Below are 12,138 nucleotides of genomic sequence, written 5' to 3'. Positions count from 1 at the left end.
TTAGAAGCGTATCATTTAAAAACTTTAAAAATTAATATTTTCTCACCTTATAATAATTGCTTTAAACTATGAACTAAAATATTACTGTGATAAACACATCATTTTGAAATGTGTTCTATTTTTATGTTTTTGATATAGGGTCTTTATGCTGTTGTAGAATTCTGTCAAAAGGAAAGTGTAGCTTCACTGCAGAATTTAACTCGTACTCCGAGCATGGGCACAGAGGCTGCAATTCCATTCAGATCACGTTTCTTCAATTTAAAGTTGAAGAATTCATCAGACCAGACTTCTGAACAGTCATGTATACCATGTAATCAGTCGCCTCCTTCAAGCAAGAAGCTCTTTGAATTACTTTGTGATGCTGAAAGTGTAAGTTTCTAGATATACTTACCCAACTTTAAAAAATATGTTTGCATTATTTTATATAAGTTCTTATTAAATATTCAAACTACAGAATATGTTGAGTGAAAAATGAAAGTAATTCTTCCCCACTCCCTGACCCCATACCCCATTTGTACTCCTCAGAAGTAGCCATATTCTTCCAAAGTTTTGGGCCTTCTTTCTCTTGTCAACAAAATGACAAATTTGTACATGGCATTGTTCTCCAAATTTTAAAATATATCTTTTCTGGTTTTCTCTCTTTTGTTTCTGCTCTAATAATGTTTATGTTTTGTTTTTTCTTAAGATTTATCAGAGGTTTAGCTAGTTTAGTAGTCCCTTCAAAGAATCAGTTCATGGTTTTATTTATCAAAATTATATTGTGTGGTTTGATTTTCTAATTTTAAAAATTTTACTTCTAACCTTTTATATTTCCTTTGCTTTTATTTATTTTTTTCTTGAGTTTAATGCTTTGTTCAGTGTATTCTTAATATTATTTTCAAATATGGGCATTTAAGGCTATGATTTGTATTTTAAGTATTTAATTCCAGTGTGCACCTTCAAAATGTAATCATTTTAGCATCAGTCACATATATGTGTATATATGTATGACTGATGCTAATATATATATGTTTTAGAGGCCTGGTGCACGAAATTCATGCACGAGGGATGGGGGGGTCCCTCAGCCCAGCCTGCACCCTCTCCAATCTGGGATCCCTCTCGCAATCCAGAACCACTGGCTCCTAACCGCTCACCTGCCTGATGCCCCTAACTACTCTCCCCTCCTGGCCTGATCCCCCTAACTGCTCTCCCCTGCTGGCCTGGTCCCCCTAACTGCCTAACTGCTCTCCCTTCCTGGCCTGATCCCCCTAACTGCCTAACTGCTCCCCCCTGCCAGCCTGGTCCCCCTAACTGCCTATCTGCTCTCCCCTCCTGGCCTAATCCCCCTAACTGCCTATCTGCTCTCCCTTCCTCTTTGTGCCCTTCTGACCCCCGGCATAAGTGTGCTGAGAGCTCTCCGCCGTGGCCCCGCCCCCGCCCCGTCCTGATTGGTTGTTTCGTGATGGCGTCCTGGCCAATTTGCATATTCCTCTATTATTAGTATAGATGCACACACTATATACTAGTGTGTGTGTGTGTGTGTGTGTGTGTGTGTGTATGTGATTGTTATTTTAGGGAACATAGATCTTGGGCCTTTATTACTTGAAGCATTGCTTATTTGTGCTGTTTGTTGCTTTTAACATTAGTTCTTCTGTCCCACCAACTTTTTAAAAAATGTCTATCTTTTTTATTGTTTTTGACTTCCTCTTCTGGAGCATTTTACTATTTTCATTTTCCTAAGAAAATATTTTGTACTCATTGCTAAGAAAAGTAGTAGTTTTAATTCTAGTTAACTTTTATTTTGCTAGTGTCATTATTTCTCAGTGCTTTTTTTATGGGTATTTAAAAAAATCTCTTTTAAGGTTGAAGAAAAAAGATTTCATATTTTTAAGGTAGGTCTCCAAAACCATTAACCTTTTGCACTCGGATGTCGAGTGTGACTCGACACAGTTAGCATTAAATCCCGAGTAGAATAAAGGAATCGAGAAAAAAGCAAGCGAGTGCAAAGGGTTAAATCTCTGGAAGTAAAATGACAATTACTTTATATGACTTGTACATTTTCTATATTTTGTTGTTTTTGTTTTGGCCAGCTAGATAGATGATCAGCTGAACACGCTCTTGAAGGAGTTCCAGCTCACAGAGGAGAACACAAAGCTCCGCTATCTCACCTGTTCTCTTATTGAAGACATAGCAGCTGCATATTTTCCGGACTGTGCAGTCAGACCTTTTGGCTCTTCAGTGAACAGTTTTGGGAAATTAGGATGTGATTTGGATATGTTTTTGGATCTAGATGAAATTGGAAATTTCAGTGCTCACAAGGTAATTAAATATCTTTAAATCACTAAAATTAATATAATAGAAAAGTAAAGAAAATCTTTTAAATAAACTATAACTATTGATTTCTAAAGTCAAGAGTACATACCTGGGTTGAGGGTTCGATCCCCAGCCCCAGTTGGGGCATGTGCAGGAGGCAACCAATTGATGTGCCTCTCTCAAATTGGTGTTTCTTCTCTCTCCCTCCCTCTTTCTCCCTCTCTCTTCCCCTCCCTACCCCTCCATCTTCCTGCCTTCCTTTCACTCTCTCTAAAAAAATCAATGGAAAAAATATCCTTGGGTGAGGATTAACAAAACAAAAAAGAATATGGTCTATTTGATATTGATTCTTTGGAATTGTAAAGTCTTTCTTTGTATTTGTCTAATATGTGATCATTTTTTGGTGAATATTCTATACATGTGTAATAAAATGGTTCAAGAGTTCAGAAATTTTTCGGAGAGGCTAACATTACTTATTGTATTCAAATTATCTGTATTTTTTTTTAAAATATATTTTTATTGATTTCAGAGAGAGATAGAAACATCAATGATGAGAGAGAATCATTGATTGACTGCCTCCTGCATGCCCCACACTGGGGATTGAGCCCACAAACTAGGCATGTGCCCTTGACTGGAATCGAACCCAGGACCTTGTGCAGTCTGCAGGCTGATGCTCTATCCACTGAGCCAAACTGGCTAGGGCCAAATTATCTGTGTCTTAACTAGTTTCTTATCTGTGTGATCTAGTTATTGTATTTTTTAATTTTTTAAAAAATATATTGTTATTGATTTCAGAGAGGAAGGGGGAGAGAGAGGGAGAGAGAGAGCGAGAGAAACATCAATGGTGAGAGAGAATCATTGATCACTGTCTCCTGCACACCCCACACTGGGGATCAAGCCTGCAACCTGGACATATGCCCTGACTGGGAATCAACTTATACTGCTGGTCCTTTAATCCTCATTTAACCACTGAGCCATGCTGGCCAGGCTTGAAATATTTATTTATTTATTTATTTAAATTTTTATTGATATCAGAGAGGAAGGGAGGAGAGAGAGAAACATCAATGATGAGAGAGAATCATTGATTGGCTGCCTCCTGCATGCCCCCACTGGGGATCAAGCCCACAACCTGGGCATGTGCCCTGACTGGGAATCGAACCTGGTGACCTCTCAGTCCATAGGTCGATGCTCAATCACTGAGTCACACCAGCTGGGCTAAAATATTTTTTAAATGTCGTGATGTTTGGCTTTGTTAACTTCTCCTTAGAATTCCTTTGATTTTTGTTTTATTCAATGGCTATGTTAGATACATATAGGTATATGATTTGTTATATCTTCTTATTGGGTTTATTTATTATTAAACTAGAGGCCTGGTGTACAAAATTCGTGCACAGGTAGGGTCCCTAGGCCTGGCCGGCGATCAGGGCTGATTGGGGCCTTCCAGCTGCCCCCAGGTGGTCAGCCTACGTCATAGAGAGCAATCGAACTCCCAGTCAGTCGAACTCCCAGTCAGTCGAACTCTCGAGGGGACAATTTGCATATTAGACTTTTATATATGTACATTATGTGCTTTATCGCTAAGTGCTTTTTTCTTACATTTTGTTTGTTTAGATGGCCACTTGCTATTTGCCTCAGATATAAAAGAAGATAAGATAAAAATTTGGCGGCCTCCTGCATGCCCCCTACTGGGGTTTGGGCCCACACCCAGGCATGTGCCCTTGGCCGGAATCGAACCTGGAGCCTTTCAGTCCACAGGCCAATGCTCTATTAACTGAGCCAAACCTGCTAGGGCTTTCCATTGATTTTTAGAGAGTGGAAGGGAAAGAGAGTGGGGGAGGGAAAGGAGAGAGAGACATTGATGTGAGAGACACATCGATTGGTTGCCTCCCACACACGCCCCTACTGGGCCAGGGATTGAACCTGCAACCAAAGTACATGTCCTTGACCGGAATTGAGCCTGGGATCCTTTGGTCCTCAGTCCAACGCTCTATCCACTGACCCAAACCAGCTAGGGCCAGGCCATCTTTCTTAATTCTGCTTCTAAGTTTACTTTTTGTGTTCACTCCTTCATTTAGATCCTCAGAACTATAGTCATGTAGTCCCTTAGAAACTCTCACTCAGATTATTGTCACAGCATCCTGCTCTCTACTTCATTTCTTGTGTCATCCCTTGGTATTCCAACCTTCAGTCTGTACTAGATGTCTTAAAATACAGGTTGGGTCTTCCCACAAACCTAGAATGGTTCATCTCTTTAGCATAGTATTGAAATGATCTACCTCTTAATTTTACTAATCATTTATCATGACATATTTTCACACCTAGTTTTCTACTTAAATAACTTAATTATCATTTTCAGACTTCTAGAATATGAGTTGTAACCAAACACTCTTTCAGAGAAGATTGCTCTTTTCCTCCATTCCCTGACTGTCATTTCTTACTGCTTTCAAGGCCTAGTTCTGACACTACCAACTAAACATCCTTGATTTTTTTTTCTCCAGTCTTCTTTGTTGTAGTATCTTGCTTGTGTTTCTGTCTGTAAATCCCATGTTATGTTTAGTTAGTGGTTGACAAATGTCTTACTATATCATAACCTTGATATAGGACAGGATCCATGTCTGTTCATTTTTTTATCCCACATAGTATCTGGCATACTTAATATGCTCAGTATATACTTACTGAATTGAAAGAATAGGAAACACTTGGAAATGAATGGTTGTCTTTTACTAACATGTATTTGAAATTATATTAAACTAGAGGCCCGGTGCATGAAATTGGTGCACAGAGGGGGGTTGTCCCTCAGCCCAGCCTGTACCCTCTCCAGTCTGGGATCCCTCTCACAATCCAGGACTGTTGGCTCCCAACTGCTTGCCTGCCTGCCTTCCTGATTGCCCCTATCCGCTTCTGCCTGCCAGCCTGATCACCCCCTAACCACTCCGCTGCCAGCCTGTTTGCCCCCAACTTCCCTCCTCTGCCGGCCTGGTCACCCATAACTGCTCTCTCCTGCAGGGTTGATCACCTCCCTTGCAGGCCTGGTCCCTCTCAACTGCCCTCCCTTGCAGGCCTGGTGCCTCCCAACTGCCTTCCCCTGCTGGCCATCTTGTGATGGCCATCTTGTGTCCACATGGGGCAGGATCTTTGACCACATGGGGGCAGCTATATTGTGTGTTGCAGTGATGATCAATCTGCATATTACTCTTTTATTAGAAAGGATAGAGGCCTGGTGCAGGAGTGGGGGCCAGCTGGTTTGCCCTGAAGGGTGTCCCTGATCAGGGTGGAGTTCCCTTGGGGCGTGGGGCGGCCTGAGCGAGGGGCCTGTGGTGGTTTGCAGGCCGGCCATGACCCCTGGCAACCCAAGTGGAGGCCCTGGTATCTGGAATTTATTTTCCTTCTACAATTGAAACTTTGTAGCCTGGAGCGGAGCCAAGCCTGGGGCTCCCTCCGTGGCCGGCAGCCATTTCTGTTGGGGTTATAATTGAAACTTTGTTGCCTTAAGCGGGTGGGCATGGCCAGGGTGTGCGGAAAGCTTTGCTTCCCCTGTTGCCAGGGGCAACCCTGGCCTGCTCTCTCAAGCTCCATTCTGCCGCCATTTCTGTTTGAATTTGTTTACCTTCTATAATTGAAACTTTGTAGCTTGAGTGGAGGCTTAGGCCTGGCAAGGGCAGGCGGAAAGCTTGGCTTCCTCTATTACCTAGGAAACCTTGCTCTCTGTGGCTGTAGCCATCTTGGTTGGGTCAATTTGCATATTCGCTCTGATTTGATGGTGGGCATGGCTTGTGGGTGTGTCGGAGGTATGGTCAATTTGCATATTTGTCTTTTATTAGGTAGGATTTCTGGCATAGACATTTCATTTGTGTTAGGCTATCCTATATAATAAAAGGGTTTTGTTGGAAGCAGAGAAAGGAGTTGGAACCTTGTAGTTGGGTTATACATAGCAGAATTTCTCCCCTTCACTCTGCTCTCCCTCTTCCCTCATTGACTTTCCATGTGTTAGATTTCTGAAATACAGCTAGTACTTAGAAAATATATTAAAAGATAGTGCCTCACAACCAACAGACTCAAGGCACTGGGGGCAGGGGGACGAGGGCAAGTGCCAGGGGATAGGGGAGGCCGGGGGGAGGACAGTGGGGAAAAAAAAGAAAAGAGACATATGTACTACTATTTGTAATACCTTAAAAAATAAAATTAAAAAAAATAAAGATACAAAAATGAAAAAACAAAAAGATAGTGCCTCAGTTTGGCATTATTTTGTATGTAGGTTTACCTTTGCAGTGTTGTTAAGAATGTGTACTTGGGAATATTTAACATAATTGCTTTACTAATATAAACATGAAATGAATTATAATAAAAAAAGCACTTTTTAATTCATAACACATCTTTTTTGACTACTTTATGCAGTTGTGAACTCTGCTTTTTACTTTTTAGTACTTTGTGTGTGTCTGAGTTGAGGGCAGTTAGGAAGAGTATGTTAGACTCTTGATTGTCTTAGAGGACTATGTGGACTGTCCCGTGTAGCACAGGCACTAAACAGATGATTAGTTTATTTATTTACTAACTAAAGTTGTAAATTTTCATAAAATTTTTAATGTGTGAAAGATGCTTACATGTGAAATGTGTCACCTAACTTTTCACAAAGATTATTTTAGCACAAAATCCTAAGTTAAAACTTGCCTTTTCTCTTTCAGTTTTTCTTTTTCTAATCAGTTTCTATATCCTAGTGGGTTTAAGTAATAGAGGTAAACATTGGTAGCTAAGTCCTATTTTTTATTATCTAAATTACTAGAGGCCTGGTGCAGGAAATTCGTGCACGGGGAGGGGAAGTCTCAGCCCGGCCTGCACCCTCTCCAATCTGGGACCCCTCGGGGGATGTCTGACTGCTGGTTTAGGCCCAATCCCTCTCGTAATCTGGGACTGCTGGCTCCTAACTGCTCCCCTGCTGGCCTGATCGCCCCCACCTACCCTCCCCTGCCAGCCTGATTGCCCCCAACTGCTCTCTCCTGCCAGCCTGATCCCCCCTAACTGCTTCTGCCTCGGCCCCTGCCACCATGGCTTTGTCAGGAAGGATGTCTGGTTTAATTAGCATATTACCCTTTTATTAGTATAGATTGCTATGGTCAAGGTCTTTAACCTCTGTTTTATCTTTGTTAAATAGTGGCATAATACTAGTGAGATTAGGAAGAACATGCAATAATATTTTAAGATTTTATTTGAAATTAAGTAGTGCTATGAGGAATAACAAAATTAATAAGAAATATTTATTGCCCTGGCTGGGTGGCTCAGTCAGTTGGAGTGTCATGAGTTCAATTCCTGGTCAGAACACATACCTAGCAAAGTTTTGGGTTTGATCCTGGAGGTGAAGACACATATGGGAGTCAACTGATCAATGCTCTCTTTGCATCAATGCAGCTGAGTCCAGCATTTCTCCTCTACCATTTAGTCTGATACTACTCTCCCTACTACTTTCTTTTGTCATCCTTAGATGGTTTGATCCCAAATATGTCTTTTTATTCCAGACCTGCTTAATCTTTTTAAATTAAAATTATTGGGGTGACATTGGTCAGTAAAATTATGTTTCAAGTTTACAATTCTTTAATACATCATCTGTGTATTGCATTGTGCATTTACCATCCAAAATCAGATCTCTTCCATCACCATATATTTGACCCCCTTTACCATTTACTACTCCCCCACGCCACTCTTTCCCTCTGGTAACCACCACTGTTTTCTGTGTCTATGAGTTTTTGTTAGTCTTGTTTGTTCATTTATTACTTTCAGTTTTATATCCCACAGGTGAGTGAAATCATATGGTTCTTGACATTTTCCTCCTAGACTTATTTCGCTTAGCATCATATTCTCAGGATCCACCCATGTTGTCACAAATGGCAGTAGTTCATCTTTTCTTATTGCTGAGTAATATTCCATTGTATGTATGTACCACTTCTTTCTCCAATCATCTATTGAAGGGTACTTCAGTTGTTTCCATGTGTTGGTCACCATGAATAATGCCGCAGTGAACCTGCAGATGCATATATCTTTATGAATAAATGTTTTTGGTTAGATACCCAGAAGAGGGGTTGTTAGGTCAAATGGTAACTCTATTAACTTTTTGAAGAACCTCCATACTGTTTCCATATTGGCTGTACCAGTTTACATTCCCACCTGAGGAATGTAAGTTTGCTAGTAAATAGAAATCTTTCTTCTCCACAATCTCTCCAACACTTGTTATTACTTGTCCTTTTGATGATAGCTATTCTAACAGGTGTGAGAGGTGGTATCTCATTGTAGTTTTTATTTTCATTTCCCTAGTAGGTAGTGAAGTTGAGCATCTTTTCACATATCTGCTGGCCATTTATATGTCTTTTTGGGAGAAGTCAAACCTGCTTACTTTTGTTTTCATTAAGGAGCTCCATATTTTATTTACTGGTTCTTGTTTGGGTTTCTCCTTCCAAATAAATTTGTGTGTTTGTATTTAAAAACAGAATGGATTAGGGAAACAAAAGTTACAAAGATGTTATAGTAAAGGAACTAAACTAGATTTTTGAAATTTTAATGTTTTCAAAGGAAATCCATTTTTTAATTAATACAAAGGTTTACTAGTAAATAGAAATCTATCTAGGTGGCAAAATTCAATAGAGAAAATATAACATTGATTTGTGGGGATTGTTTGTATACATGTCACATTTGTATGTTTTTAAATCCTTTCTTTCTGATCATAAAGTAATAGTTACAAAAATGTATAATGTAAATATCTCTGATGGTCCCACCACCTCCAGAGATAACTACTATGACTAGTTTATTTTGTTCTAAACTTTTTTTTTTCATGTAGAAATGGCTTTTTAAAACAAAAAATAATAATTGTTTATTGATATTTAGAAAGAGAGGAAAGGAGAGCTTAACATCCATAGGTTACACGCCCCCTACTGGGAATTGAGCCTGCAACCCTGCATGTGTCCTGACAGGGAATCACACTAGCAGCCTCTCAGTGCAAGGCAAGATGTCCAACCAAGTGAGGCTAAAAATGCTTTTCTTTTTTTAACACAAAGTTAATCTTTATATACGTATTATAACTTAATCTAACTTGATTTCCCTCCCCCAGTTAATAGGGTTCTGGCAGTTCTATCTACTGCATCATTTTCAATGACTGCAAAATATTTCCTGGAATCAATGTATCATACTTTTAAGCAGTCCTTTATTCTTTTAGGCAACTAGGTGGTATCTTTTTTTCCACCTTGATTGCCAACTACTGGTATACTAGGTAATATTTTTTTTTAATATATATTTATTGATTTCAGAGAGGAAGGGAGAGGGGGAGGGAGAGGGACAGAGGGAAAGGGGGGAGAGAGAGAGAGAGAGAGAGCGAGAGCGAGAGCGAGAGCGAGAGAGAGAGAGAGAGAGAGAGAGAGAACACCATTGACTGGCTGTCTCCTGCACACCCCACGAGAGAGAGAGAGAGAGAGAGAGAACCATTGACTGGCTGTCTCCTGCACACCCCACACTGGCGATCAAGCCTGCAACCTGGGTATGTGTCCTGACTGGGAATCAAACATGATCTCCTGGTTCATAGGTCGATGCTCAACTACTGAGCTACTGGCCAGAGCATAATATTCTTTGATTATACATAGCAGAAAACAGTCCAAACTAGCTTAAACAGAGGGGGGGCGGGGAGGTAGTAGAGGAAGCATCATAGAACCCAGGGCCAGCAATGTGGATGAGTCTTAGGAAAGGACTAGAACTAGGAAGTGTAAACTATCAAGAATTCATGAAGTGTTCTCTCTCTCCCCACAAATTTCCTTTATTTCTCTCTCTTTCTCCCCTTCACTCTGCTCTCCCTCTTCCCTCATTGACTTTCTTTACATTTTCATTTTTGTGGTATAGAATGCACCTGCCCTCAAACTTCTGAGACATATTTCAGCCACATGATTGCTTCAGAGCCTCAGCTCCAGTTTCTAGTAGAGATTTCTGGATGAATGAATGGTACATTCTATAGTGCTGGTCCACTCAGCTGGTAGTAAGGGGTACATTTCCGTGATAAATGTTGTTGGAGCCTGGATCCTTTTAGGAATGAGTTCTAGAAGAAAGGATGGTTGAGGGTAGGGAGCCTCACAAATAATGCTGCAGTGTGTGAACAGCTTTGTAAATTGATTCATTTATGCAAGTTTTTCTTTGAGATAATGTCCTTGAATTGTAATGGCTATCAAAGTATATATTTAAAATTTCAATAGATATTGAAGTTGTCTAAAAGTATGTCCCAGTTTACCCTTCCCCTGTCAGTATATACTATACATGCTTCCTTACAACTACCAGTACTGATCCTGTCAGCCTTTTTGTCTTTGCCAGACTGATAAATGAAAAGTTTCTTTAGTTTCTAGAAAACAAGAACATCTTGTACTATGTTTCTTAGCCAGTTTTGTTTGTTCTGTTAATTTCTTATTCAAGTCTTTTTGCCCATTTTTAGAATTGGGTGTGTTTTCCTCCCTTTCATATGTACAAACCCTTTCTAAATTAGGAAAAGTAGACCTTTATGTGACATTTGTCTTATTTCGTTTTTTATCTAGTAATGAATATATGCTTTGCCTTAAGATGATTTAAATTTTTATATAATCATATTTTTTCTTTTGTGTGCTCTGTAATTTTGTGTAATGGTTAGAGAATCCTTCACTACTTGAGATTGTAAAAATATTCACTTAATTGTACTTTATTGATAAAACTTTTAAACTTTTTCCATTTAAATTTTTGATTCACCTTGAGTTTACTTTGGTTTTTGGACCAAAGTAGGGATTTAAATAGTTGGGTTTTTCTTTTAATGGTCACTTGACTCATTTGTTGAATAGTAATTTTCCCCCAGTAACTTGCAGTTTATGTTAGTAAGTATTAAATTTCTATATATAATTAAGTCTGTTTATACTGTCTTTTTCTTGTGTTGATCTACTGATCTTGTACATATACTGTCAAGTCTGCTTTTGGCTGTGTTTTTTTTGTTTTTGTTTTGTTCTTGTTTTGTTTGTTTATTTTTGCCAGGAATGATTTAGAGCATTCTTTTAAAAAAGTTTATGTAAGAAATTCCTTTTTATAAAAAGCTCCTGTTAACAAATGTTTTTATTATTCAGACCTCAGGAAATTTTCTGATGGAATTTCAAGTGAAAAATGTTCCTTCAGAAAGAATTGCAACTCAGAAGATCCTCTCTGTGATAGGAGAATGCCTTGACAACTTTGGCCCTGGTTGTGTGGGTGTACAAAAAATATTAAATGCTCGGTGTCCGCTGGTGAGATTCTCACACCAGGCCTCTGGATTTCAGTGTGATTTGACTACTAACAATAGGTATGATCTCTTGAGTTTATCATCTTAAATGTAAATATTATAAGGAATTAATATAGTTTTTCTTAAACAACATTCTAGTGGCTTTGGATGCTTTAATAATCTTTTAAAGATTTGAGCACTTGGATTGAAAAGTAGGAAATACTTTCTCTTATGCTATACATATTAGTTTTTTGGCATTCAAAAATAAAATGTTAAGATATTGTGTTAAAATGTTATACCTAACATCATCTTCTGGAAGAATTGTATTTCATTGTTCTTACTTATGCAGCTTGATGACAACATGAACGTACCTATAGTATATAGTCTTCTCAATATACTTAGAAAATAGAGTAGCAACTTGAGTTTGACCTCTGAATTATCTATAGATATAATCAACTTTGTGTCCTAAACAAATATGGTATTTGCTTGGCTCAGAAAGTAGTCTTAGTGGCTTTAGACTTGTAGTTTTTCTTTAGCAATTTTCATACTCATTACTTTTTTTAGTCTGTTTTGTTCTCATTAAGGAAAACTTTTTTAATTGAGTTTATTTT

General features: G+C 38.9%; 1 protein-coding gene across 5 annotated transcripts in view; it reads left to right on the top strand.

Annotated features, from left to right (window-relative positions):
• The window catches only part of MTPAP (mitochondrial poly(A) polymerase), a 65,793-nt gene that overhangs the window by 4,387 nt on the left and 49,268 nt on the right, over positions 1–12,138 (top strand). For all 5 annotated transcript variants that reach the window (XR_013813371.1, XR_013813372.1, XR_013813373.1 and 2 more), the window contains exons 3-5: positions 139–369; positions 2,074–2,298; positions 11,397–11,608. Coding sequence is in view for 1 of the 5 variants with exons in the window: in XM_079767872.1 (XP_079623998.1) it covers positions 139–369; positions 2,074–2,298; positions 11,397–11,608 (668 nt within the window). In the remaining 4 variants the exon portion in view is untranslated. The remainder of the gene's footprint in view (positions 1–138; positions 370–2,073; positions 2,299–11,396; positions 11,609–12,138) is intronic.

This window comes from Cnephaeus nilssonii, assembly GCF_951640355.1.
Source record: "Cnephaeus nilssonii genome assembly, chromosome: 4".
NCBI lineage: Eukaryota > Metazoa > Chordata > Mammalia > Chiroptera > Vespertilionidae > Cnephaeus > Cnephaeus nilssonii.
The sequence above is the reverse complement of the archived record's forward strand: the minus strand, read 5'-3'. Positions and strand labels throughout refer to the sequence as shown.